This window comes from Lepeophtheirus salmonis, chromosome 10 (assembly GCF_016086655.4).
Source record: "Lepeophtheirus salmonis chromosome 10, UVic_Lsal_1.4, whole genome shotgun sequence".
NCBI classification, from domain to species: domain Eukaryota; kingdom Metazoa; phylum Arthropoda; class Copepoda; order Siphonostomatoida; family Caligidae; genus Lepeophtheirus; species Lepeophtheirus salmonis.
The window spans coordinates 7,952,437-7,977,141 of record NC_052140.2 but is presented as its reverse complement, the minus strand read 5'-3'; the positions used below and the strand labels follow the sequence as shown (position 1 = coordinate 7,977,141).

General features: G+C 32.3%; 3 protein-coding genes across 9 annotated transcripts; 2 read left to right on the top strand and 1 right to left on the bottom strand.

Moving 5' to 3' along the window:
• Window positions 1–116: 116 nt before the first annotated feature.
• On the top strand, window positions 117–7,230 carry LOC121125402 (alkaline phosphatase, tissue-nonspecific isozyme). Its single transcript, XM_040720601.2, has 9 exons — window positions 117–259; window positions 370–574; window positions 630–793; window positions 5,096–5,316; window positions 5,382–5,744; window positions 5,818–5,992; window positions 6,041–6,273; window positions 6,342–6,690; window positions 6,765–7,230. Exons 3-9 carry the CDS (start codon window positions 679–681, stop codon window positions 6,950–6,952), a joined length of 1,644 nt encoding a protein of 547 aa, XP_040576535.1. The 5' UTR covers window positions 117–259; window positions 370–574; window positions 630–678; the 3' UTR covers window positions 6,953–7,230.
• A 408-nt stretch (window positions 7,231–7,638) lies between these two features.
• LOC121125405 (uncharacterized) lies at window positions 7,639–8,651 on the bottom strand. Its single transcript, XM_071891356.1, has 2 exons — window positions 8,237–8,651; window positions 7,639–7,952 (listed from the first exon to the last, which is right to left on the bottom strand). Exons 1-2 carry the CDS (start codon window positions 8,518–8,520, stop codon window positions 7,760–7,762), a joined length of 477 nt encoding a protein of 158 aa, XP_071747457.1. The 5' UTR covers window positions 8,521–8,651; the 3' UTR covers window positions 7,639–7,759.
• Window positions 8,652–9,320: 669 nt separating this feature from the next.
• LOC121125401 (E3 ubiquitin-protein ligase RNF34) lies at window positions 9,321–23,187 on the top strand. Of its 7 annotated transcripts, none has more exons than XM_071891525.1 (7): window positions 9,321–9,398; window positions 9,459–9,672; window positions 10,293–10,350; window positions 10,651–10,757; window positions 10,821–11,495; window positions 11,563–11,782; window positions 22,590–23,187. In XM_071891525.1, the coding sequence occupies exons 3-7, from the start codon at window positions 10,305–10,307 to the stop codon at window positions 22,763–22,765; spliced, it is 1,224 nt and encodes a 407-aa protein (XP_071747626.1). In that variant the 5' UTR covers window positions 9,321–9,398; window positions 9,459–9,672; window positions 10,293–10,304; the 3' UTR covers window positions 22,766–23,187. The 7 variants fall into 7 exon arrangements, with proteins under 7 accessions (XP_071747626.1, XP_071747625.1, XP_040576534.1 ...); XM_071891524.1 differs by having other exon boundaries at window positions 9,356–9,398; window positions 10,630–10,757; XM_040720600.2 differs by lacking the exon at window positions 9,321–9,398 and having other exon boundaries at window positions 9,440–9,672; window positions 10,663–10,757.
• The last annotated feature ends 1,518 nt before the right edge of the window (window positions 23,188–24,705 follow it).

Genomic DNA, 24,705 nt, shown 5'->3' with positions numbered 1-24,705 from the left:
CTTCTTACCCCTCTGCATTCACGCTGCAACTCCCCAAAAAGCAGGGGGGGTGGAATCTTGGGTATGTTTATGTAGACCTAGATATATAAATATCTGATGATATCCCCACAAAATTTATAAATACATAAGAGAAATAAAGAAAACATGCGTCTTACGCCTGAAAAACAAAAAACACTCGCAGCCATAGTTTTTAAGTCTTCACATACATAAGACGTGTATGAACATATTTTACAAGGAAGCAAAGTTGTTTTAAACCCAGGTAAGTTCGTTCAACAGTGTACATTTGGCTTGTACAAATAGTCAAGCAATACACTTTGAATGTACATGCAGTAATAATCATCAAACTAATTAATTGGAAAAATATCTTAGATAATCATAGTGGTATGCCGGCCCACATTTCTTCGGTCCTTAAATCCCACACAATAATAATATTCATCCAGAGAGAATCGAGTTTTCCTCTCTTTTATTTCTAAGGACTAAAAAAATAAGACTGGACTTGACCCCCGTTCTCGGTCCAGCATAACGACCAGCTCAACACTATTGAATTAATTACGCAAGTGTGTTTATGTGAAAAGTGAGTTGGATCATTTATGTATAACTAGTCTTTGAACTGTGTTGTACATTGCTAGAGTTGTGGAATACAAAATATATATTTGGAATCTCAGTGATAGAGGGATCATGACAAAGCTGCTCCGTGTTCGTCTTCTACCTCTCCTCATGTCTTGTTTAATGGTGGAAATATACTCCGGCCCAACACCTCAATCCCAATCCAAGCATACTCAAAAACATGAAAGTAAACCAATATTTATGTTTATTCAATAATTATATTCATTTCATATAAATAATCTCCCAACTTTTTCCCTGCAGAAAAGACCTATTCAAAAAGAAACTTTTTTGAATTTTGATATATTTCCGCATTTTTTGAATGCTCTAAGATGTAAGAAGCTCGATGTAGGTCCTATACCCGCCTCATCGGCCTTAAAGTTTTTCCAAAATACCACTTTTGATGATTTGGGGTAGTATTTGGTTTGTCAAAAAGCAAAGAGGAGACACACGATTGAATGACAAAAAAGACATACAACTAAAATATGATTATTTTTAAATAATACTTTTTATATATTTTATTATCCAAGTATCAATAAAAGTAAAGAGAAATATCCAGTTGTCCAAAACTACCAAAAATCATCAAAAATGGTTATTGTTAAAAACTTTAGGGGCGATGAGGCAGGGTATAGCTTATTACACTTTAAAGCATGGGCAAAATGAGGAAACATATCAAAAAAGTATATTTTAGAATCGGTCTACTGAGGCGCCCTAAAGCATTTTTTTAATATCCTATGGAATATTAAATATGCTTAACCTAAAGCTAGAAACCAAGTGGTGAAAGAAATACCACTTATGATCAGTATTTTTCCAAATATAGTCTGCTATGAGATTACTTTTTTGTCCCCTAGTTACGTGCTAATTGAATATAATTCCATAAATAACTTTGTAACTTATCTCAATTCATCTTTTTAATAGAATTGCAATTTACAATGTCGACTTTGGTGTTTGTTTTCTCTTAATCAGAGTTCTAAGGGTTGAATTAGAAGTAGATCTTCCCAAAAATTGTTATTGACTACTAAATAATACATAATTGGGAGGAATTGACAGCAAGAGATTTTTGAGTCCTTTTTATGTTTGTTCTTGAGTCAAAGATTAGTTGCTAGGGCAATATAAATCCTAGTCAATGTATTCCCTGTCTTTTCATTCCCAGTAAATGTATTCCCTTCAAAAGTTTTATCCGGATATTTCATCCCAATTTTGAAGATGGATATATCAGGGGCGGCGTCCACTATGTTTTGAGGAGGGATTGTTATTGGAATTTTTTGATAAAAGTTGGAAAAATAAAATTTCAAATTTTTTCCAAAAAAATTTCAAAAATACAATACTCCTCACAAAAAAATTCAAAAATTCAGAGGTATTCACGAAAAAATTACATTTTTTGGAAGAAAAAAAAACTCAAATATTAAATTCTTACATAGTTTTCTCGAATGATAAACATGATATTTATATATTGACCATTTTATTATTTCTATGGATAAATTTTGGCTATTACAGACAAATAATAATGTATAGCTATGCATTTAATAAAATATTACTAAGCAATATTGAATACATATACAGTATGGAATAAAATACTATGGAGTATTTTAATATTACGTAGTATATACATATATGTAATTAATTTAAAAAATTATGAAGAATTAATATGACAGTGATACTCTGGAAGTAATTCAGATATAAATGGCAGTTGGTATGATTGACTTATTTGCCAAACTGTCAAAATATCATATAATTTCTGGCATTTTTTGGGTTTCTTTTTGGATGAAAGGTTGTGTGATAAAACAAAGGTAACAACGTGACCTTTTTGTCTTCCCTTCTCATAATTTCTTTGTTAATTTAATCAAAAGTGTGAATTGAGGGAGATAACATATTTACTTATGATAGAGTAATTCTCAAATAATAGCACATAGGCTGAAAAGTCCTAGGCTTAACAAAGAAAACACGTTTTTCCCCCTTCAAAGGTAGCTACTTTAAATTATTATTATTTTTATTTATTCACTTTATGGAGCAGAGTCCCCATAGCCCTTTTTAAGCCATTGCATAGCTTGAACATTATTTTTTTCCATCAACAAGCATTGTAAAAAAATAATGCAATTATTTTGTTTTTTTAATCTTATCACGTGACGTCCTCCGTGTTATAACATAATTTAACTGTGATCTCAAGTTTTTAAATAAGTTATGATAAATAATGAGTTGAGCAAATATTACCGAGTGGTCCATTAAAATCTGAACACTTTGAACCTTCAACAAATTATAATTTATTGACTGACAATAAAATTTCAACAAAATTAATACATTAAATAGATGTGTGTCTGTGCTCTCTTAATCTTTAATGTAGCATCCCTAAGCCGCATTAATGGCTTTCAGTTAGCGGCGGAAGACCTGGGTCCACTGCAGACATAGTCTTCTGTCATGGCGTCCCAGTGCTGGCTGACAGTGGCTTTGAGGGCGGCGGTGTTTAGATGACGAACACTGTAGGTCTTCCCCTCGACATGCACCCAAAATGTGTAATCGAGGCATCAGGGATGTAAGAGGGACAAAAGTGTCAAAACAGAGTTCAAAAGAACTCTAAAGATTCAGTCAAAGGAGTCTTGCAACGGAATATCTTATTAAGATAATATACGCGTATTTAAAGTCTCATCCGGGTTGATGTGATGAAATGACCAATGAGAATCAAACTCTGGTTTTTATTTGACAAAACTTTTGGAACTTATAGTAGGAATATGTACTACCTGTTCTCAATTGTTTTGGTCGATTATCTTTTTTCTCTTGTATACTGTTACGACGACGTCCAGAATTCCCCTTCCCTTGCTCAATGTCATCACTATGAATTAAAGCATGCTTTACTCTGTGTTATTATGAAGAGGGATGAAGCAGGGATATTGAAATCATACAACCTCGTTTTTCTGTGGGGAAACTTTCAATAAATGAATCTTTGATATTTGGCATGATTTGGAGACAAGCCAAGGAACAAAGGGAAGTATCTTGATATACATGCAGATTATGTTCTCAGAACAAGTATAGGACTTCAATCAAACAACATCTATAATGTAGATCTTTATTAGATCCCAGCATCCCTCTATGTATTTTATCTCTATAGTCTGCTAAACAAACAAGTTTTATTACATAAAAAACCTTTTTTAATTAAATTTAAAATTTTAATGTTATTACATCGTTATAAAATCAAATTTCCATATTGTTTTCAAATAATAAGGAACTTTCACAAAAGAAACGATTATTTTTTTTAACTATAACACTATCGATCAAAAAAAGAATTACAAATCTAGCCATTTTTAGTACATATTACTTAGATTTAATTCAAATATCACTGTTAATCAACAGTCCAAGGGATTATTTTTTTTTGGAGGGCTACATTTTTGGATTTTCTTTTTTGAAAAATAATCCAAAAATTAATATTTTTTGTGGAAAAATTTCAAATATTAAATTTTTCACAAAAAATTTATATTAAATTTCAAATATTTAATTCATTGAAGTAAAAAATCAAATATTAATTTTTCCAGTAAAAAACAAATTCCCCTTATTTTTTTTATTTTTTAAGGGGAGTCAGCCCCTCCATCCCCCCTGCGGACGCCTCTGATCAGAAAACATTTTTTTTCTTCCTTATTCTTAAAGCCATTTGATGAAATTTAATAAATAAATAAATTATTGGAAATTTGTTCATTTTCCGTAGTAAAAATATCAGTTTTGAACCCCAAAATGACGTTTCCTTTCATTATGACGCCAATGAAAAAGCCCTTTACATAGAAAAGAGCATCACTTGATGCAACTCAAGCGTCGATGTACTGAGCTATACAATATCTCAAATTTCTTCTCTATGTGTGATTTTTGAATTTCGATAAAATAAAATCAACTAGTAGTAAATAACTAATAATCTAAATGATATTTTTTTCAGGAAAAACAATAAAAAATTGAAGGTATTTTTATAAAAATATTGTTCCTTCTACAAATTACTTTTACCACTTACAAAAATCTAACTTTTTAACCATATCTTGAATAAAAGTTATTGATTTTTTTTTTGACAATAATCAACAGTATGTTTTACAGTTTGTAACGTAGATTTTTGTTAATGTAGTTTTTTATATGTTCGAGAAAAAGGATTTTTAGAGGTCTCTCCAGTCTTTATTAAATGTAATGGATTACTCATATGTTTTTAATATCCCCCGAGAGATTTAAAACCTCTAAAATAATATATGAAATTTAAAAACATTTATATAAATACTATGAGTCTAGATTGTATTATTTGCCTTTTTTAATTAATCAAGAGCTCTAATAAATTGCATAACATACATTGTATCAAATACCAAATTTAAAACAACATTTTTTAAAAACTTAGCTGTCGGTCACAAGCGTGGCTGAACGTTTTTAAAAATGGAGAAGGTACAAAGGAAAACAAGGCACTTTTACAAAAAAATTTAATAAAATATCACTGCTAAACAATTCAAAACTTGATTCACTTATATTTCAATAGATCAAAATTACTGGAGATCCCAGGGCATTGAGGACATAAAATTCAAATTAGCACAAAGTCAAAACAATGGTAAAGTTAAAAATGTAATTCTTATCATCGGCGATGGAATGGGCCTTAATAGTATTACTCCTGGAAGGATCTATAAAGGACAAAAGGCAGGCAAACTAGGAGAAGAAGAAACACTCTCGTGGGAGTATTTCCCACATACTGGATTATCCAAGGTATAGGACAAACATCGATTGATCCTAAATAAAACAATATATAATATATCTCTACTTTAATTTAGACATACAATACAGACTATCAGGTTCCAGATAGCGCTGGAACTGCAACAGCTATACTAAGTGGCTGTAAAACTAAAATGGCTTTCTTAGGAATCGATAACTCAGTCGAATATAATACATGCGATCCAAAAAAGCTAGAAGCTGCAAAATTAGACAACATCTTTACAATGGCCATCAAGAATAAGAAAGAAACTGGGATTGTAACAACAGCGCGACTAACACATGCTACTCCTGGAGCAGCGTATGCGGCCACCTCAAATAGAGATTGGGAGGCTGATTCGGACATGTCAAAGGAATTTATTTCCGAGGGTTGTACTGATGTGGCCAAGCAAATGATATACTCAAGTCCTGGAAATCAAATCAATGTAATTTGATGATCTAAATTGTTTATTATAAATGAATTTAATCAGAATTCAAATGTATTTATATGCTCAATAGGTTCTATTTGGAGGAGGAAGATCCAAATTTATGAAGAAGGATGCTGGAGGCAAAAGGCTGGATGAGGATTTAATTTCTGTTTGGAAAAACTTTAAAAAAAATGTTTCATCCAAATACTTGGATTCCAAATCGGATTTAGATCAATGGAATATAGCAAATACGGAATACGTTCTCGGTAATGGAACCTTCATCATCTAATATAAATTAACAATATTTATTGAAGGCCTCTTTGGAGATTCGCATCTACCCTTTGAAGTGAGCCGAGATGTGGAAAAAGATCCTTCATTCACAGATTTGTCTCTCGCAGCTCTGAATCGACTTCAAACGGCATATGATGAAGGGAAATCCAATGGATTTGTTCTTCTTCTTGAAAGTGGTCGTATTGATATGGCACATCACACTAATCATGCTAAGAAGGCATTTGAAGAATTAGTAGAAATGGACAGAGCTGTCAACGTTAGAATTCTCTAATATAATACTAATATTTGTGTTCTATATTGATGTTTTTTGTTTTACTTTTATAGCTCATTATGGATAAAGTTAATTTGCAAGACACGTTGGTGATTGTCACGGCAGACCATAGCCATGCAGTCACAATGAATGGTTACCCACATCGTGGGAATAGCATACTAGGTTACATCTTTGAGGACAGAGGAGGAAATTATGTGACAAAGGAAAATGGGGAAAAAATCCCGTATTCCACAATTTCTTATGCAAACGGCCCTGGTTTCAAGAAGCACTTTATAAACAACAACATGGTGGATATTCGGAAACTAGACTATGAAAGTGACGATTATCAAAGCCAAGCAATGTGGTTAGGACCCGATAATTATGAATCTCATGGTGGAGAAGACGTGCCGATCTACGCAATCGGTATGTCTCTGATTTTACATAACATATACACAATGGATCAGTACAGAATTCACATTTTTTCATTTTGTTTTCAGGTCCACAAAGTCATTTATTCACAGGGGTTCATGAGCAAAGTTACATATCTCACGTCATTCACTATGGAATGTGTCAAATCTCTGATGTCGAAGCACCATTCTGTTCAAGTTCCTCGATAGTCTTTCCATCCATGTTCTTCATTTTCATAAATATTTATGTATCCAATTTCTATATTACATGTCAATAGATTTTTTTTTTAAAGAAATCCCTACATAAATAGTTAAAATAGCCATTCCTCTCTTTATTCTATCAATTTACAAAATTGGATTAATATTTGTAAAATTAAACTTGGTCAGAAAAATGTTCATGTTATATCAAATTGATAATTTTACTTAATCCGTATCATGAGATCCACTTTGATGTAGGAATGATTTAAAAGGACATTGATTTTTCCTTCCTTCCTGATTTAGGGTTGATACTATTTTTTTAATCCCATAAATATATCATAATACATATTTGATCGAACACATTGTTTCACCCATTCTTAAATATTTATATGGTTCTAATTTTGACTATTTTATACTACAAATTCGATAGACTGATGGGAATAAGTTACCATTGCCTTTTATCATTGAAAAGGTAATCATGCTGCAGGCTCCGCGCACCGTTTTACAAGTGGATTGGACAATAATTGATTTCTGATGTATGATAATTGTACACTCTCAAAAAGTAGAGGGATATGGCCCTCCCGGTTGTGCAGCCCTGTTTTTAATTCATTTCGAAGCAATTGATATCAACAAATGTGTATCGACTACAATATATTCAGCGTTACTCCGTCACCCACACAACGAAATCTATTCATTGACTTCATAAAAAGTATTCACTCTTGTAAGACCAAATATATAGAGAAATTTGCAACCTTAACACATAATATATTTTAGGTGGTGTAGCAGGCAATCTTCTACTCTTAAAGTCAACATAACTAATAGGATACACTTTAAAATATAAAATGAGTTTCTTCAATGTTCTCCAACGGATTAATGTCTGAGAGCTGTTACTCTTTTCTTTTGTACACTTCTTTCGATACAACATCCCCACATGAGAGAGTCACTTTCAACTTGTCCCCATCCATCTCTTTATGGACACTTGCGATGGGCTTTAGTTCCGATTGATCAGATTTCATAAACATATCCAACCGATATCCTCTCTCACTAGTCATCAGTTTTCCTGTTTCTGGCTTGCCTGTTTATTTTTATTATTTTGTTTGTTTGATTACTAATATTAAGGATATCGATTAATTTTATAATCAGATTGAGAAGAATCTATGTATAGATAGAAAACTTATGTGAATCATGGTAGTTAGTGAATTTCATTTCATTTTTTTAAATATATTAAACAAAAAAGATCAAAGACTTCAAGTCGTGAGTGAGATTTCAGTTAATGTCTGCTAAAAGTTCAGTTGTAATAGTACGGAGACCCAAGACAGTGCGTTTAACCAAGCAACAACTGCTAAAAATTTAATCGATATCACATGATTATAGTATTTATTCCTGAGAGAGTTTTATTTGGAATAAATGTTCCAGAAGGATAGGGCATGCGATACTCCCTAGAGCCGAATTTAGAAATGGTTTTCTTAACTAATTCCTCAGTACCCTGTATCTTCTCATGAGAGTATTCAACATCCGCAGAAAAAGAGCCCATAATACATCGCATGACGTAACTCGCTCCACGACACTGAAGAAAATTATCAAAATTACCATCACGACTCTCCAGAGTCCACAAGCCTCCGTAGGGTAAAGAGGAGGAGTCTGACATACTTAAAGCAAGATAATGACAATGTATGTCGGAATGATTTTCTAGGACCTTAATAAATAATAAACTCTGGGACTGGACGAATTTCTCAACAACAAATATTGCTCACATACGCTGCTAAACCTCCAATTAATATATGACGTCATACTTTATTAGTGATGTCATATATTCAAACGGTAATATTCCGTGACCGTGGCGGACGTCGATGCGATAATATTATAGTATTAGTCAAAGCCTGGTACTCTGAGTGTAATTCGGCCCGATTGTAAAATAAAAAATATATCATTATGCATATTTAATTGACCTAAATTATATGAATAAGTCTAATTTTGAAAGGGATGACAGGAAGTATAATCTAAGGGATATTGGCGGGCGATGGAGTTGAAATCATTGAACAAGAGTTAAACTTTGTCGACAAATATTACACAATGAATTAATCATAGGGTTGGGATTATACTCTTGTTTTGTAAAAATTAAGTACTTTATTTTTCTCAAGTACTTTTTCATGAGACACGTACCCTTGTTACAAACGAAGATCACATTTTGAATAAATAAAATCTTTTGACAAATTTATATTGTATTTCAAGTAATTTTGAATTAATTCCCTTATTATAATTTATAATAGAGTTTAATAATCACGAACATGGATGACTTTTTTCTTTCTTTGTTCACAATTCTCTTTCTTAAGTTTACCTAGACGTAAATAACATGTACATTGATATTATACTTATACTACTCTAATGTAATGTTAATAAATCAGAAAGAAAGAATATTAAGAATTAACGTAAGATGAAAAGAGAAGAAGAATAGTAGGACAACAATGAAGGATCTTATTTCTAAGTGCGGAGTACGGGGGGTTGCACTGTTCATGTTATCGTATTGTACTGCTAGTACTATTATCATTTATATATGATATAATATCACTCTTCTACTGACCACAGGGACCTGCAGAGGAGGAAGAATTCAGGAACATATTATTTGTTAAAATAAAATTACATGGATTTTAATATAAGATGGAGCTAGAGCTATAATTGAAAGATCTCCGGCCATAAATATAAAATATCTGCTACGACGTAGAATAGAATACTTTATAGAACCTTTATTAATATTACAAGAAGAAAGGAATAGTCGACAGCTCTGCTGCTAGCTGCTGAGGTATTGATTTCTTTAATTTTATTTTTTATTCAACCTTCTCTACGTCATATTTGAATTTGGATGAATACAAGTTCAAATAGGGAAGGTGCATGAGATTATGACGTCAGAGTACTACAACCTCTTTTTTCTGATCGTTCACAATTTTGTATATAATATTAATTATAAAAATTTTTCTCTGGCTCTCACTTTTCTCCGTTAAAAAACAAAAATTATTGAAAATGACATAAACCATTAACGATCCTAATTAATGGGCGTTAATGATTGTGATTTGTGCTGAAGACAAAAAAGAATGAGTAAACCCACGGGACTGGGTCTTTTTGGAGCCTTGGGCTCCTCTTTATCAGAGAGAGTGAATAGAGCAACAGCAGAGATTTCCATATATGTTGATCTACTGGACAAAACATTCTCTCCAGGAGGAAGGCCCTATGCTCCAAGGCCTTCATCTGCATCACCTGAGGTCATTTCTTTGTTCTATAGCCAGGCTATATGTTTGTGTTTTGTTTTTACTTATCTAATTCTTATCTTAGTATAGTTTGTATTAATCATGGCACACACTAATATTAATTTAATAATCTCATTCCTAATCCTAATGCCTATCTTCTTCATTTATCCCTTTTCAGAGCTCTACTACAATGGGAAATGGAGGGATTTTAGGAACTACGATAAATAGTTCACAAGGTTATTAATTTACTTTTGATTCTCTATGATGAAACACACGACTTTTATTTTTATTTCAATTTTCATTTGGTGAATTCGTGCATGCTGCCTTGTTATTTGACTATTTTATTTTGTATTTCTTTTAATTACAGTTATCAATTTTGCTTCTATCAGACTTATTATTAAATATACATAGTATATCCCAATATATATATATATATCATTCTATAAAGTAGTAGAACCTTAGTGAAATAGTAACAAAAAATCAGTCCATAATTACATAAAGTGTTTCAACTATAGAATCAATTGATGCTGAAATAGCTCGTCCCTCAGACTCCAACAACCCTTCTTCAGACCCAGAATCTTCACCTCACGACGAAATGGCCTGTGATAATTGTGCCGTGAAATTTACACTTTTCAAAACCAAGGTGATGATGATTTTCCTACCTATACTCTCTTCGTCATATATTAATTTCTAATTCCATCTCTAGAAAATATGTAGAGGCTGTAAGATCCACTTTTGCAGCGGCTGTATGAGTGGGTCCTATTCTAAAAAAATATGTGTTCGTTGTAAAGTATTGTTTCAAAATCCTCCCACCAGAGCTGATCTCATGGAGCTCCGTGTTAAGGACCTTCAACGTTTCATTATGTCTAAAAATATGTCCACAAAGTCCTGTGTAGAAAAAAAGGATTTAGTTGAGCTCATTATTCAAATACATAAAAGCGAAGGAGGAGGTTCCGTCTCTCCTGAAGAATCCTCAAGTACTACAGGAGATGCACGCAGAGGGCCTATTGAAAGCAAGAAAAACTTTCCGAAAAACTATGTGCAAAGTACTCATCGAGAAGAATGGATCAATAAACACAATTTACAATCAGATGAAGACGTTATTCTAGATGACTTTGTTGTTGTCAATCCATTGGAGGAAGCTAGTTCAAATGACGATGAGGATAATAGGATATCGTCGTCAAGTTCAGAGTCATTACTTGGGAAAAATAAAGGTACAGAGAGTACCAGCACAGCAGACGAAGAAACGCCAAATAACAAAGAGGGACCATCAACATCAGACGAAGATGTTGCACTTGAGGCCGAAAATATGGATAGTGTAGTAAGCCCTCCACCTCCTCCTCAAGAAACATCGACAAATAGCAACCTTAGTAGTACTAAAGTGAGGAGTGTCATTTCTTTTCTGTTGTGTAAATTTGTAATATTTTTTACTTCTTTTTAATTAATAGAAAAATAACGTGGTAACTTCCAGTCCTAAACGGTTTAGTCATCAGGAGCTGGTACAGTTATCAGAGATTGAAACGGAGGATGACTTGTTAGAGTTATCTGTTAAGCAAATGAAAGAAATTCTTGCATTAAATAGAGTGATGTTTAAAGGAGTTATTGAAAAAGAAGAACTTCTTAAGATTGTTCGAAGGCTCTGGTTACAAGATAAGCGAAACAATGAAGGTGAGTATGTCCCAAATGCTATAAAATATATTCGATTTTTATGTGTTTTTGTGCCTCCAATGGGATAATGTAAAAGTAAACTAGCGTATAAATCATCCCTCTAGTATTACCCTAACATAAGTAACTCTTAAATCATTATTTAAAGAAAATGATCCTTGTCTATTACGTCTAGGTACAGAGTAATCTATTTATATATTGTGTCCGAGTTTTAATTTGTATTAGCAAATGGCACATACCTCCTTATGGAATTACAGCATCAGTCGTTTTAATTAGCAACTACTAATTAATGCTGTCCTTTCATTTTAATCTATTAAAATGACGCATTTATTAGTTAGTTATAAGTAATATAACTGTAGGTTTTTGAACTTTATAATGTGCCACAGAATATGTACTTTTCAATTAGTCATTTTCATAAAAAAAGGTCAAGAATTATATCAACCATCCATGAATGATTGCATTATTCTCTCATCACAAGAACTCTCAATTCTTCATCTCATTTTTGTTTTAAATTCGTACAATTTACACTTGCAAGTTACTTCTTGAACAAAATCCACACTTGCACACGACATATTATATAATGTTAATATGAAGGGCATCCTGCATTAGTGTGTGCGATATAATGACGTCAAAGAATTTAAAATCTTATTTGTTATTATTTAAATATTATTTATACATCTTCTAAATGTTATAAATTTGGAACATTTTCAAGTAAAAAAAATGATGATTTAATTGCCATCATCAATTAAAATCAAATTCATATTTTTTGATAGAATCTTAATGCAATAATAGTTTGTTAATATTATGTTTAATTTTAAAAATGATGAAATGAAGCGAGCAAACAACGTTGTGACGATAATTTTTTTTCAGAAGGTGTTGGGTTACTTTTTGACCATTTCTTATAGAAGTTTAAGACTTTCTATTTAAATTTACATACTTTATGAATAACCTTTTAAAGTATAAATACAGTTTTAAGAAAACCTTTTTAAGTTTAAAGGCACATAGATTATTACACAAGAGAAAATATTTTTCTGCGTTTTATAGATCATTTTTTCTATATCATAATTGAGAGAGACGCCATCCTGGAGGTTCGAAGTTGGTATATTTACTACATAAAATGGACAAATTCCCATTAAATTTAAATAAAACTTCATCAAATGGCTTTAAAAATAAAAAAGACTTCACATCTGCATTGAATAGTACTGGATGCAAATTATAAAAAACTGTTATTTGAATAAAATCAAAGTGATGTATATTAATAATTCCTAAAAATGGCTTGATTTGATTTTTTTTATCGATTAGGGACCCAAAAAAGAAAATAATCAGATAAAATTATCTTGTTCATTCTATAATAACAATTATTTTGATTGTCTTCAAAATGGAAATAAGATTGTATAACGATGTAATAACATAATAAGAGAAGGCAATAGAGGCATAGATTTTTGATAGACTGTAAGGTTTAAGTCATTTTATTTGATGGTCTCATTTTGACATCCTGTCGAATCTCAAGGAGAGATAAATCGATAAAGACCTACAAAAAAGTAAGGGACGATTAGACTTATCTTTCAAATACCAAGTCCTTAAACTTCGTAATAGAGCTCTGTACCATACCATCAGAAATGTTACACAAGGTCGTTCAAGTAAATCCGGACCATCTTTAACTACATTCTGAACTATAAAGAAAGTACTGATAGGACAATTCCACAAAAAATTCCCGAATTCGATTACGATGCGATTCTAGTAATACATCCCGATTTGATTCCAATTCTCTAATATTTTAAAATATAATTTTGCTATAAATTTCTAAGAATTACAATTGATAAAATAAATCTCCTTGTTAATTGCTTGAATACTCGTTACTCACCCTAACACTTTTGCTCGCTAAAAAACTCGTCACACAAAATAAAAATCCTATTTTAAAGAACTTGTAATTTCAAATTTGTTTTCGTAATTTCTTTTCCAAGATTAACTTAAGAATTAGTTTAACTTATTTGAATCATAGTCATAAGCGTTATTCAACAGTTTATATAGTCTACTCATCAATATTTTAGTATATTGTGGTTATAACTTATATCCAATATATTTTTAGTGAACCTGATGCTTATTAATATGAATGCATACGTAGGCTACTATATATGTTTCTGGCCTAATAATGAAAAAAAGAATATTCATCATCAAAAATGGGTTTTTCATTGCTTGTCAAAGTATTCTCCAGCATGCGCTCAAACCTCCGATTGAGGCACCTCTAAAAAAGGTTTTTAAACGCTTCAACAGCATCTTCTGGCGACGAAAATCGTTGACCACAATTCTTGATGTGCGGGAAAAAAAAGAAGTCATAGGGTGCCAAGTCAGGGTTGTACGGCGGGTGACCCATCAATTCGACGCTTTGGCTTGTCAAAAAGGCGCTGGTTTGAGCCAATGTGTGAGAGCTCGTATTGTCATGGTGAACAATGATTTGTCTTCTCTTGTTCGTTTTTCGAAATTCTCCAAAGACTTCAGGCAACAAATTGTGATATACCACTCAGAATTGACCGTTCTACGATGCTCAAGTGGAACAGTCGCCACATGGCCAGTTTTGTCGAAGAAATAGGCGACCATTTGCTTAAAAGTGCTTCTTCCACAAACAACTTTGGTTGGATTTGGCTCGTCTTCGAAGACACACACGGCCGATTGTTGTTTTGTTTCGGATTCATACGCATAGATCCATAATTTGTCACCTGTCAAGATCTTATTAACGTCTTTTGAAGTACTGCAAGCATATTTTTTTCAACATTTCTTTGCACCAATCGACAATAGCCTTCTTTTGAGCGATTGCCAAATTGTGCGGGATTCAACTAGAACAAACCTTTTTACGGCCAGGTGTCATGCAATATCGAATGTATGCTAGTGGAAGAAATGCCCAAGGATACCTCTATCGCACGGTATGTCACATGACGATCTTGAATTATCACTTCACGCACGGCATCAATGTTCTCTGGCACAACGGCCGTTTTTGGACGACCTTCAAGGAATTTGTCTTTGAGCGAGCGTCTGCCAGGATTGAATTCATTAAATCAGTTTTTCACCGTGCTATAGTATGGTGCTTCATCGCCCTACAAAGATTTAAGTTCATCAATGCACTCTTGTTGTGATAATCGACGTCGAAAGTTGTGAAAAATGATCACACTTAATTCCATTTATTTGCCTAATTAATTTTTTCAAGTCACTGTAAACAACACAAATGATGGTCGTATGTCAAAACATTATGAGTACGATTATGCTACAAAAATGTCAAACCTAACCAAGGAAATGTCAAATTACACCTGGCAACAATTATTGTAGCCTAGGCCAGAAATATATATAGCAGCCTACGTATGATAATATGTAGAAATATAAAGGTTTTTAGACGGCTAATATTTATTTTTTACATATTCATCCTTAAAGAGGGAAAGCTGCAAGTGCTAGATGAATGGGGATTATGTTTAAGCTTAAATCTCAAGAGATAAACCAAATGAATAAGTAGATTGAAAATCAAATTTGACCATTCACATTTATGTTTAAAAGCGCCCCCCCCCCTCATGCATTTAGATACATTTATTTGTTAATTATCATTCATCTATATTAATGCAGACAAGCTTGTCGTATATCTCTATTGATCTGAGGAGGATTTTTGAGTTTGTGCTTAATTAATCGCGTAATTCCAAGCAATATCGATTACTCCCGCAGATCTAAAAAAATCAAACAAAGATTACTTTTGAAACGAACTGGGATTAAGAGTACACATCTCACAAAATTCAACAAGTTTCTACATAGTGTTGACTGTGGGAAACATACATTCTAAATTTAATAGAGCAAGGAAGTCAGTATTTGAAGATTTGGAAGTTATAATGGGCTTTTAAAAAAACAGAAAATACAAAGTTTTGACGGGTTTCGAGGTTTTGTCAAATTTTGAAAAGGTGAGCTTTCCAGCTCCCTCTACAAAACTCGTTCCCCTAAAATAACAATATTTACATCGACTGCATGTATTTAGAACATAATTTTTTCATGTTTAGTTTGGGTTCAATTACTTTCTTCTCAGTTTTCGAGCTTTTATTATTATAAATTATTGTATTGCAATATTTATAAAATGAATTTACTCAAGTATCAAAATCACATGATCGTTTTTTATATTTTGAAGGATGTATTACATAATTTTGTTTAATAACTTAGAAAAGTAATAAATAGTTAAACACCAGTAATAAATAAAAAACACTATCCAATAAAATCACACTTTTTTTGTGCACAAGAAGAGCATAACCTCAACTTAGTACAGTTTGATCCCTAATTCCAAATGAGGCCTTATTTTTTTCTCTCAAAGCTTTGTGGGCTTCAGAAAATGGTCATAAATTTTTTGTTATTTTTAAGGTTCACAGCTGTTTTAAGCCCTCGGTGTTGAAGATAGGGATAAATTATGTATATTTTAAAGCCGAATGTTAAAAAGTTCTAAAACCATTTTTAAAATTCTGCATTATAATTGTAACTCGTGTACTCTTTGTATTAATGTGCAAATAGGTGCTTTTTATTCAGAGCCTCATAGCTTCAAGACAAATAAATTTATAAAGTTTAAAAGTATTTCATTGGATAGTTGAAAGTATAAACTTTAATTTTTTAAAAAGAGCCTCTCCAAAAACGCTCTATATTGTTGTCAGTTTGTGATAAAGCCACGACAATAATTCAATGATACAACTCATTTTTGAATTGATCTCATAATAAAAGTCCATATATATCAGTATGCCCCAGTTAGAAGAGATAGAAACAAAGAGAGAGAAAAAGAAAAAGTAGGGGGAGAAATTTAAAAAATGTGAAATGTTGCCCTGATAAAGAATTTGCTCTTTTCCAAAGTCTATAGAAAACTCTATTAAACTGAGCATATACTGTTTTTGTACCATTTTTGCTGTTAGACTCTGTAATACATAAGAAACGGAATCACAAATCAAACATTATTTTCCCGATGCGGATTCCAGAAAAGGCATCCAATTCCCGATTTCTATTAATCGGCTCATCTCTAAAGGAAAGCATTTAACTCAGTTATTTCTATGAAAGTGAGAGGTTGAGGATTAGCTTTAAGTTAGTTGAGCAACTTTTAATTTAAAACAAATATTTATGATAGAAAAGTCCGAAGGAACTGCGTCATCGGATTTGCTTTCGCGGGATACAGCCCAGGAAACATCATCGTTTGGAAAAAAAATAATGTTTTCATGAAAAAATTTCTTACAAAAAGAGGCATCATGTTCGGCAAAGTAATAACCTGAAAATCTTTGACGAGAGAGATTGTTCTAATGAACAAAGAAAAATATAAAAATTGGATGGTGCATGGGGAATATTTCTTAGTTTACGAAAGATAAATCTAATATAATTTAATGAAATATTAATTAATATTTTATTAATGTTGAATTCCCAGTATTTTTTTGTCATCTGTTTTTGTTAAAAATCACTATTGATCTCATTTCTTGGAAAGTTTTCAAAATATCCATATTTCAAAAAAAAATATATTATTTATTTAGTGCTCGTATCAATGTTTCTCATGCCGACCAATGTATGTATTTGCTTATTTTTGGTTTACTATCACTTTTTATTGTATCCTATTAAAATATACAATCATCTCGCAATCTTTCCTCTATAAAGAAAATAAGGGGGGGGGGGAAATAATAAAAAAGATATTAAGGGGCATTGTTCTTGGATTGGTCTATAAAAACTAAAAAGTCTCCAGTCCGTCCTATCAGTCCGGACCTAATAAAATTTCCCAGTCCTAAGACCGGTCCGTATCGGTCTTTTGTAGAAACTACAACAGCTAAAATTATGTATTTAGCACTAACTAAGCCAGTGGTTCTCAAATGGGATATGCGTACCCCTTGCGGTACTTGGAGGCACTCCAGGGGGTACTTGAGATTTTGAAAGAATATTTTACATGTAGTACATCACTGAAGCTAAAAAAATTGTTCTGGTAAGGGGATAATTGGATAAAATAAATATTTTACAAGATGTGCATCTCTCTCTAAAAAAAAAAGGTTGAGAATCCCTGAACTACGTCATTTGAGTCGCTGAAGTTACATCTTAATTCATAGCCTCTTTCAAGGAGACAAGATACCTGTAGAATATGTGTGACTAGAACGTATTATCAAACGATCTAGCCATCATTAATTATTTTCTTTGTTTTTATATTCTTCAATCCTAGCTATGAGTGAAGAAAATAAAAATAGAGCTAGGACTGAAAGACCGATGGATGTATCAGTCATTAGAACCATTGAATGGTAAAAAAAAGATCGGACTGAAAAAAAAAAGACTGATAAGGACTTAGGACTGATCCAACATGACACATTTATGACGTTCTCAAAAAAGTACAGTTTTTGACCCCCTGTCTGTGTTTGTCCATATCTTGATACCCCCCTTAGGATTGGACATCCTAAATTGTTAGCCTCCCTGTTCATGTTCCATCTATACTTAAATTGGTTGTAGTATTTTTACAATGAATAACCCACCAATTTAAATAAATGGATTTTCTTCTTGGAGCCTTAGCCTCCAATGATTGAATGATGTTCTGGTACTCCTTCTTTCACTCGGTTTCACTCCTCTTGAGCTTTTTTATAACATTCTTGTTTCTTTAAATGGGGACAATCTACATAATACACGTCAATCAATTTTTTATACTGTGCTTCCTTATTCATTTTGATACTTTTTCGAAATGGAATCTGGTTGTTGGGAGGAGTAAGATTACAATTCCTTATAACGTAAAAAATAAGCTGTGACTCCTTTATTCTTTGGTTGACATAGATTTTATGCACCAGGGGAGGATCCCACTTAGAAAAGTGTGTGATATTGATGTAAGTAGTATGTATTTGTAAATAAAATGTATTGGTTATCTTGAAGAACATTGAGTTACTTTATATTGAAAAGGTTTTGTTGATCAGTTAAACAGGGATCAGTCCTCAATGTAATGGACTTATAAATATCCAATAAAATAATCCATCATATAAAAAATTTAAATCGGTAACCCAACCTATAACTGGACGTTATAAACAGGGCTGTGCAGTCGGAGTCGGGAAATTTGTACCGATTCCTACTCACGCTAAAAAAATTATTATAATTCATGTTAATTAACTTATTTATAATCTAAGGCTTGCAGCTTAGAGTGGTTGGAAAGTTGTTGTTTTTTTCTAAATGGTTATAAACTATAGGTATTAATTACTATTAATTTATGAAACTTGAAAGCTAACTCATTCATAATTCCTGAACATGTCTAATGTCTAAATTATTATGTTGGGTAGAGGTTATCCACTAGCCGTACTATTTTATTAATTAGACTTGTGAATAGTCAATGAGAGTAAAGCTTAACGTTGCAGTGAGGGGTTGTTTGTATTGCTGTTCCTTGGTGACGAGTACATAAATTATGTTCAGAATTTAAATTAAATTAGATCGATATAAATAGTTTCTAGACTCGAAAGATTCAATGGTGACTAATCGAGTCTATAAAATATATTATTAAAAAAGTGTGTGTTGGAGTTGGTGACATTCAAAGTACTGGAATGGGAGTCGGGGATTTGATTTAACGACTCCGCAGACCTTGTTAAAAATGTGTGATCCCCTTAGCTGGATAGTAATATCTCTCATTTTACTCATTTTTATGGTAGCTATACCACATTTTTTATTAATCCTCCAAAACCTGAATTTTATCCCATTGTGTTATCCGATTTAAAAATGTTGAAAATTGCTCACAGAGCAAATTCGAGTTAAAGATAGTGGATAAATCGAGAGTGGAAAACCAACCAGAGATAGTATAAATACCTGTATTAGTGGGTGCGTTTGGAGGATTAAATATATATATATATATATTTAGGGGAGAGGAGACTTGGTTTTGGGGATTTTTTTGAAGAATAAATCCTCAAGAATTAATTTTTTTCGAAAAATAATTTCAAAAATTCATAACTAGTCTCAGAGAGTATTCCCATAAAATTAAATTTATAGGAAAAATAATATTTCTTCAAAAATTTAATTTTTTGCAATAATTTTTCTTCAAAAATTTAATTTTTTGCAATAGTTGTTTTTCTTCAAAAAAAAATTTTTAATTTAATTTCAAATATTTAACTTCAAATATTAAATTTTCTAATAAAAAGCAAAAAAAAAAATCCTTAATTTGAGGGGTACTCAATCGCAATTTAAGATTTTGATAACAAGAACTTATTGTCTTTTAGATTCATTATTTCATTTTTGTTATCAATAGCATCTGTTTTGTTTTTTTAAACGTTTTTTTATAAATAGAAAGCTGAAGACGCTTTTTCTAGTTGTGAATCTGAACAGGATTTTTTATATTTTCCAAGGGTCTTATCATTATTATTTAAATCTTGAAGACAGAACATCTAAGTATAAAGTAATTACTAGTGCGTGTACTCATGAAGGACGAAGAGTAACAATAAGGGGTTGGTCTTACGGAGTTATCGTGTAAGTACTTGTTGGCCTCAGAATAGAATTGAGGATCGACATCGAAGTAATTCCAGTCTATATGTATTTGCTAACATACGGAGTGGGATTTGTGTTTATTGTTTGCAAGATATGTGCAATGTTCAGAATAAACGCACTTATATCTGATATGGCTTAATACACCATCGATATTTTAATGAAAAATTATGAGGACCGTTTCTAAGACTGGAATGGACCGAATAAAGATGGAACGACGCAACACTAATTACCACGTTCATTTTTGGTTTCTTGGTATTTTTACTTAGCAACAGGACATGTTTTATGCAAAATGATGAAAATCCTATGTACAATGGGCATATAAAACCCCCCCACAAAAATCAACATGGGTACCCCCTCATAATTGGAAGACTATTTTAGAGGAGAGAAAGAAAATGCTCATAACATTTCATTAGATCAGCTATAATCAGCTGTCATAAGAGAGGAAGGAGAAAAGGGTATAAAATAGGACATTTGCTAGAAATACTCTGATGTCGATCTCCAATTTTACTCGGACTCTAACAAGGACTTACAACTACAACTCTGCAATAAACCTTCAGGGTTACTCTCTGTCTTTTATGAGTACACACGAATGCTTAATCAGTTTTGAATACAATTGAATCTATTTAGGAAAGGCTGTTCACAACCCAGACATTAAATAATTTTGACAACTGCTAATGAAAAGAAAATTCATTCTTCAGATTACTAATTCCAAAAAATAGGCCACCTTAAAAATTCAACAGATCACTGGGACTGGGCGTACAAAGAGCCGACCTTAAGCTATTGCTAGGGATGAAAATCCGTTGTATTATTCAACTTCCGAGCAGTAAATATCCTTTCATAAATAGATTCAATTATATTCAAAAATGATTAAACATTCGTGTGTTCTCATAAAAGACGGAGCGTAATCCTGAAGATTTGTTGTGGAGTTATAATTGTTAGTCCTTGTACGACTAAGAATCGAGTTCGGAATAATTCTTGGCTATGTCCTTGTTAATTTCCTTCTCCCCCTCTGCTCTCGTCACAGCTGATTATAGCTGTTCTAATTAAACGTCATGACAGCATTATTCCTTCTCTCCTCCATAACATTCTTCAAATTGTTAAGGTTATCATGTTGATTTTTTTAACATGCTTAAAATACAGACGATTTTCATCAGAAGCTTTTGCAGGGTCCTATGCGAAACGGATTGCGTCTTTTATTCTTTCCTATTTTGAATATTTGCCCTTTCTGCTTTCTTCACGCGTCCTAATAACCTAAAGAAGAACAAAAAGGTATTTTACAGCATCCTTTTCTTAAAACAATTTGTAATACTAGTTCAATTTTTGGTAGAACTGCAGCCAAAGTCTTATATTCACCTATGGACCCTTCCTTATTGTCTGTATCGTTGTTCATAGATTTTGTGAAGTATGATTTCATAGTTTTGCTTTGCCTCTTGTCCCAATACTCTACCCAAAAATTGACCAATAGACTCAAATACAAACAATACCGACAATTGGGAAGGTTTCTTAGGGTAATGAGGCATCGTTCTACTTTGCTCGTTGTTCCACTAAAAACCAACCTAATATTAATAGTAACACTTTTTGAAAGGCACGTTTTATTTAAATTTTAGAATGACATTGTTTAGGACAGGCAAAGCCTTTCTATGGCCGTATTTAACAAATAAATGGTATTTCTTTTAATGACGTTTTTTTAGAAACTTAAGTTTTCTTTTTAAAATGATCATACTTTGGAAGATAATTTTCAAATTCTTTAATCAATCAAACGTGGGCTTAATGTGACTGCCGTGGCTTAAGGCTGGTTCCCTCCACTTTCATAGTCAAGAATTACTAGTATGTCGATCCCCAACAAGGATCCCCTTACAATTATTGCTCATCTCTTCAGGGTTACTCTCCATCATTTATGAGCACACCCAAATGTTCTATTTAGTTTTGTCAATTATTTGTAGTACAGAAGGGAGCTCATGAACTTAATTATGGAACGACGTAGCTCAATGGACAACGCGCTTCGGGAGAAATTATTCTCTTGAGCTCAATGTGCGTAGGTTCAATACTCGGTCGTTTCTAGGGAAGTCCATATACATAAAGTTTATGGACTTCAAACAGGATTCCTAGGTTAGTTGGAGTAAATGTAATACTATAATGTTTACTTATACTTAATCAGTACAACTCCATCTGACCAATTAAATGAGCATTAGTAACAATAATAATAATAATGTCAACAGCTTAGGAATAGAAAATTCACTCCTCAGTTTCCCACCTAAAAAAACGGAGGAGTTAAAAATGTATACCATGTATATTTAAATCTTGTTAGCTAATTGTGGTTTTTTCTTTCTGTTCCTAGATAAAGATACAATGGATGATGAAGAGCTCTGTAAGATCTGTATGGACTCCAAGGTGGATTGTGTAATGCTGGAATGTGGACATATGTGTACATGCATATCCTGCGGCAAAGTGATGTCCGAGTGTCCCATTTGTAGACGATACGTTGTTAGAGTTGTCAAAATATTCAAAGCATAGCTGAAATATTATCTAATACCTAGCTCGACGTTGTCAGAATTATACAATTATATTATTTTGGTTTGCCTCTTCGTACTTACGCATTTTTAAAGACAAGAGTAATGATGTTAATACTTATTCAGTCTCTATCTTTCACGTATTTTTTCGTGTATACTAATAGATCTAATATTTAGGTTATAGACCATATTATTATTTGATAAATATATTTATACCCTTTCATCTAACAAGTGAGCAAAATTGTTGGAAAAATATAATTTTTACTCTTAAATATTATATCAGTAATACATTATTTAAGTAATGTCTCAATTATTCACCTGGTTAGCTACTATAACTACTTTATTTTTAAATATACTATTGTAATAACTATAAGTATTTTGATTTCAATCCCCAGAGTTCATTCCGAAATACATAGTTTATCTTTACTTTTTGTGTCATTTTACAGGTCGTTTTCTTTATTGTATCAGGCAGCCTTTTATACGATAAAAAAAGCAGTGGCAATTTATCCTCTCTTGGAGCCAAGCAGTTCACCTACCCAACCTGAAGATGGGTATTAAGGGGGTTCTGATTCTCAGGTAAGCCGTGGCGCTGGAATTTATCCTCCCTTGAAGCGAAACAGTTTGCCTGCTGGGGTGGATTATGGTTTATTAGAAGGGGTCCTTGATGCTCAGGGAAGCCGCGACGAAGGAAAATAACTAGGCTTGGAGCCCAGGAGTTCACATACATCATTCAAGTGTTTAATTGTCTGAATATAATATAAATTGATGTCAAATTGAAGACGATAATATTGTCTTGCAAAAATTTTCCTTCGATGATTTTGCTTCACCATCAAAATGTACACGATGATATTACCACACAATCATACTATCATTATCATTTTACAGTGAACCAAGAAACAGGTTGGGAAAAGTCCAAAATCTGTAAATGCGCAAATCTTGCGCCTTTACAGATGCATTATCGCCTTTAGACTCCAAATTCAATTTGTAGAAGTTTCTCCAAAGCACACCACTCTAAGTGAATAAAAGGTCTGTTAAGATAACCAACTATTTTAATCTACGTACTGTATGTGACTTCATAGAATAGCATATTTCTAAAACAAAATAATGATTTTAATATAAAGCTTCATGATACAATCCGATCATTAATGCAGAGAGTACTGAATTGAGTCTGGAATCTCGAATTCTGGATTAAAATGCTAATTGCACAATCTCCAAGATGATTTGGAAATTTTCCTCTTCAGATGTGTATAATAACTACGACATTTCAGCTATTGCAGTTGCATTAAAAGACCAATAATTGACTGATAAAATTAATCAGGACTTGATTGATAGGACTCCAGTCTCATTAGTTGTTTTTTTTAGACCAATCAAACACTACTTGACATACAAATTTAATTTTCCTAGACGGGCACTTACATCATAGAAATGTATCCCATAAGAAAACACATTAAAAAGTTAAACTTGCATCCCCTTGATAATCATTACCAGCTTGTATTTTAATATAATACAGCCTCACTATGCCAAACTACCAATCAAAACCCATGTATTGTTTCTATCCTATTACTTTTACATCTTCAAGAGCTTGACTGCTGTTCATCCTACTATAAATATAGATTTATGTATGAATTTAATTGAAGGTATCCATATGTACAATTGTCCACTAAGGATTGCAAAACTTTTATGTATGAAAACAGGTAAACATAGATATATTTTTCATTTTTGTTCAACAGTACCTAGATGGGCATATTCGCAATAGGGGACATCTATCATCATCATTGCTCTTTGCAAATATGAATTGCAAAAGTTGTTTTTTTGTATTGATACTGAAAACTTTATTATAATTGTAGAACCACGGAATACTAAGAATGCAAAATTAATCAGGAACAAATAATTATTAAATTTTCGAAAGTTCGGGTGCTTTGCACCCTAGAGGGTATCGTCCAA

Bases quoted from the DNA above. Each gene is read 5' to 3' on its own strand.
- LOC121125402 (XM_040720601.2), top strand. From the start codon at position 679: ATGACAAAGCTGCTCCGTGTTCGTCTTCTACCTCTCCTCATGTCTTGT. The intron at 794-5,095 runs GTAAACCAATAT...ATATTTCAATAG, and splicing joins GCATACTCAAAAACATGAAA to ATCAAAATTACTGGAGATCC. The intron at 5,745-5,817 runs GTAATTTGATGA...TATGCTCAATAG, and splicing joins GTCCTGGAAATCAAATCAAT to GTTCTATTTGGAGGAGGAAG.
- LOC121125405 (XM_071891356.1), bottom strand. From the start codon at position 8,520: ATGTCAGACTCCTCCTCTTTACCCTACGGAGGCTTGTGGACTCTGGAG. The intron at 7,953-8,236 runs GTGATATCGATT...ATAATAAAAATA, and splicing joins GGAATAAATACTATAATCAT to AACAGGCAAGCCAGAAACAG.
- LOC121125401 (XM_040720595.2), top strand. From the start codon at position 9,962: ATGAGTAAACCCACGGGACTGGGTCTTTTTGGAGCCTTGGGCTCCTCT. The intron at 10,351-10,629 runs GTTATTAATTTA...TTTCAACTATAG, and splicing joins TACGATAAATAGTTCACAAG to AATCAATTGATGCTGAAATA. The intron at 11,496-11,562 runs GTGAGGAGTGTC...TTTAATTAATAG, and splicing joins GCAACCTTAGTAGTACTAAA to AAAAATAACGTGGTAACTTC.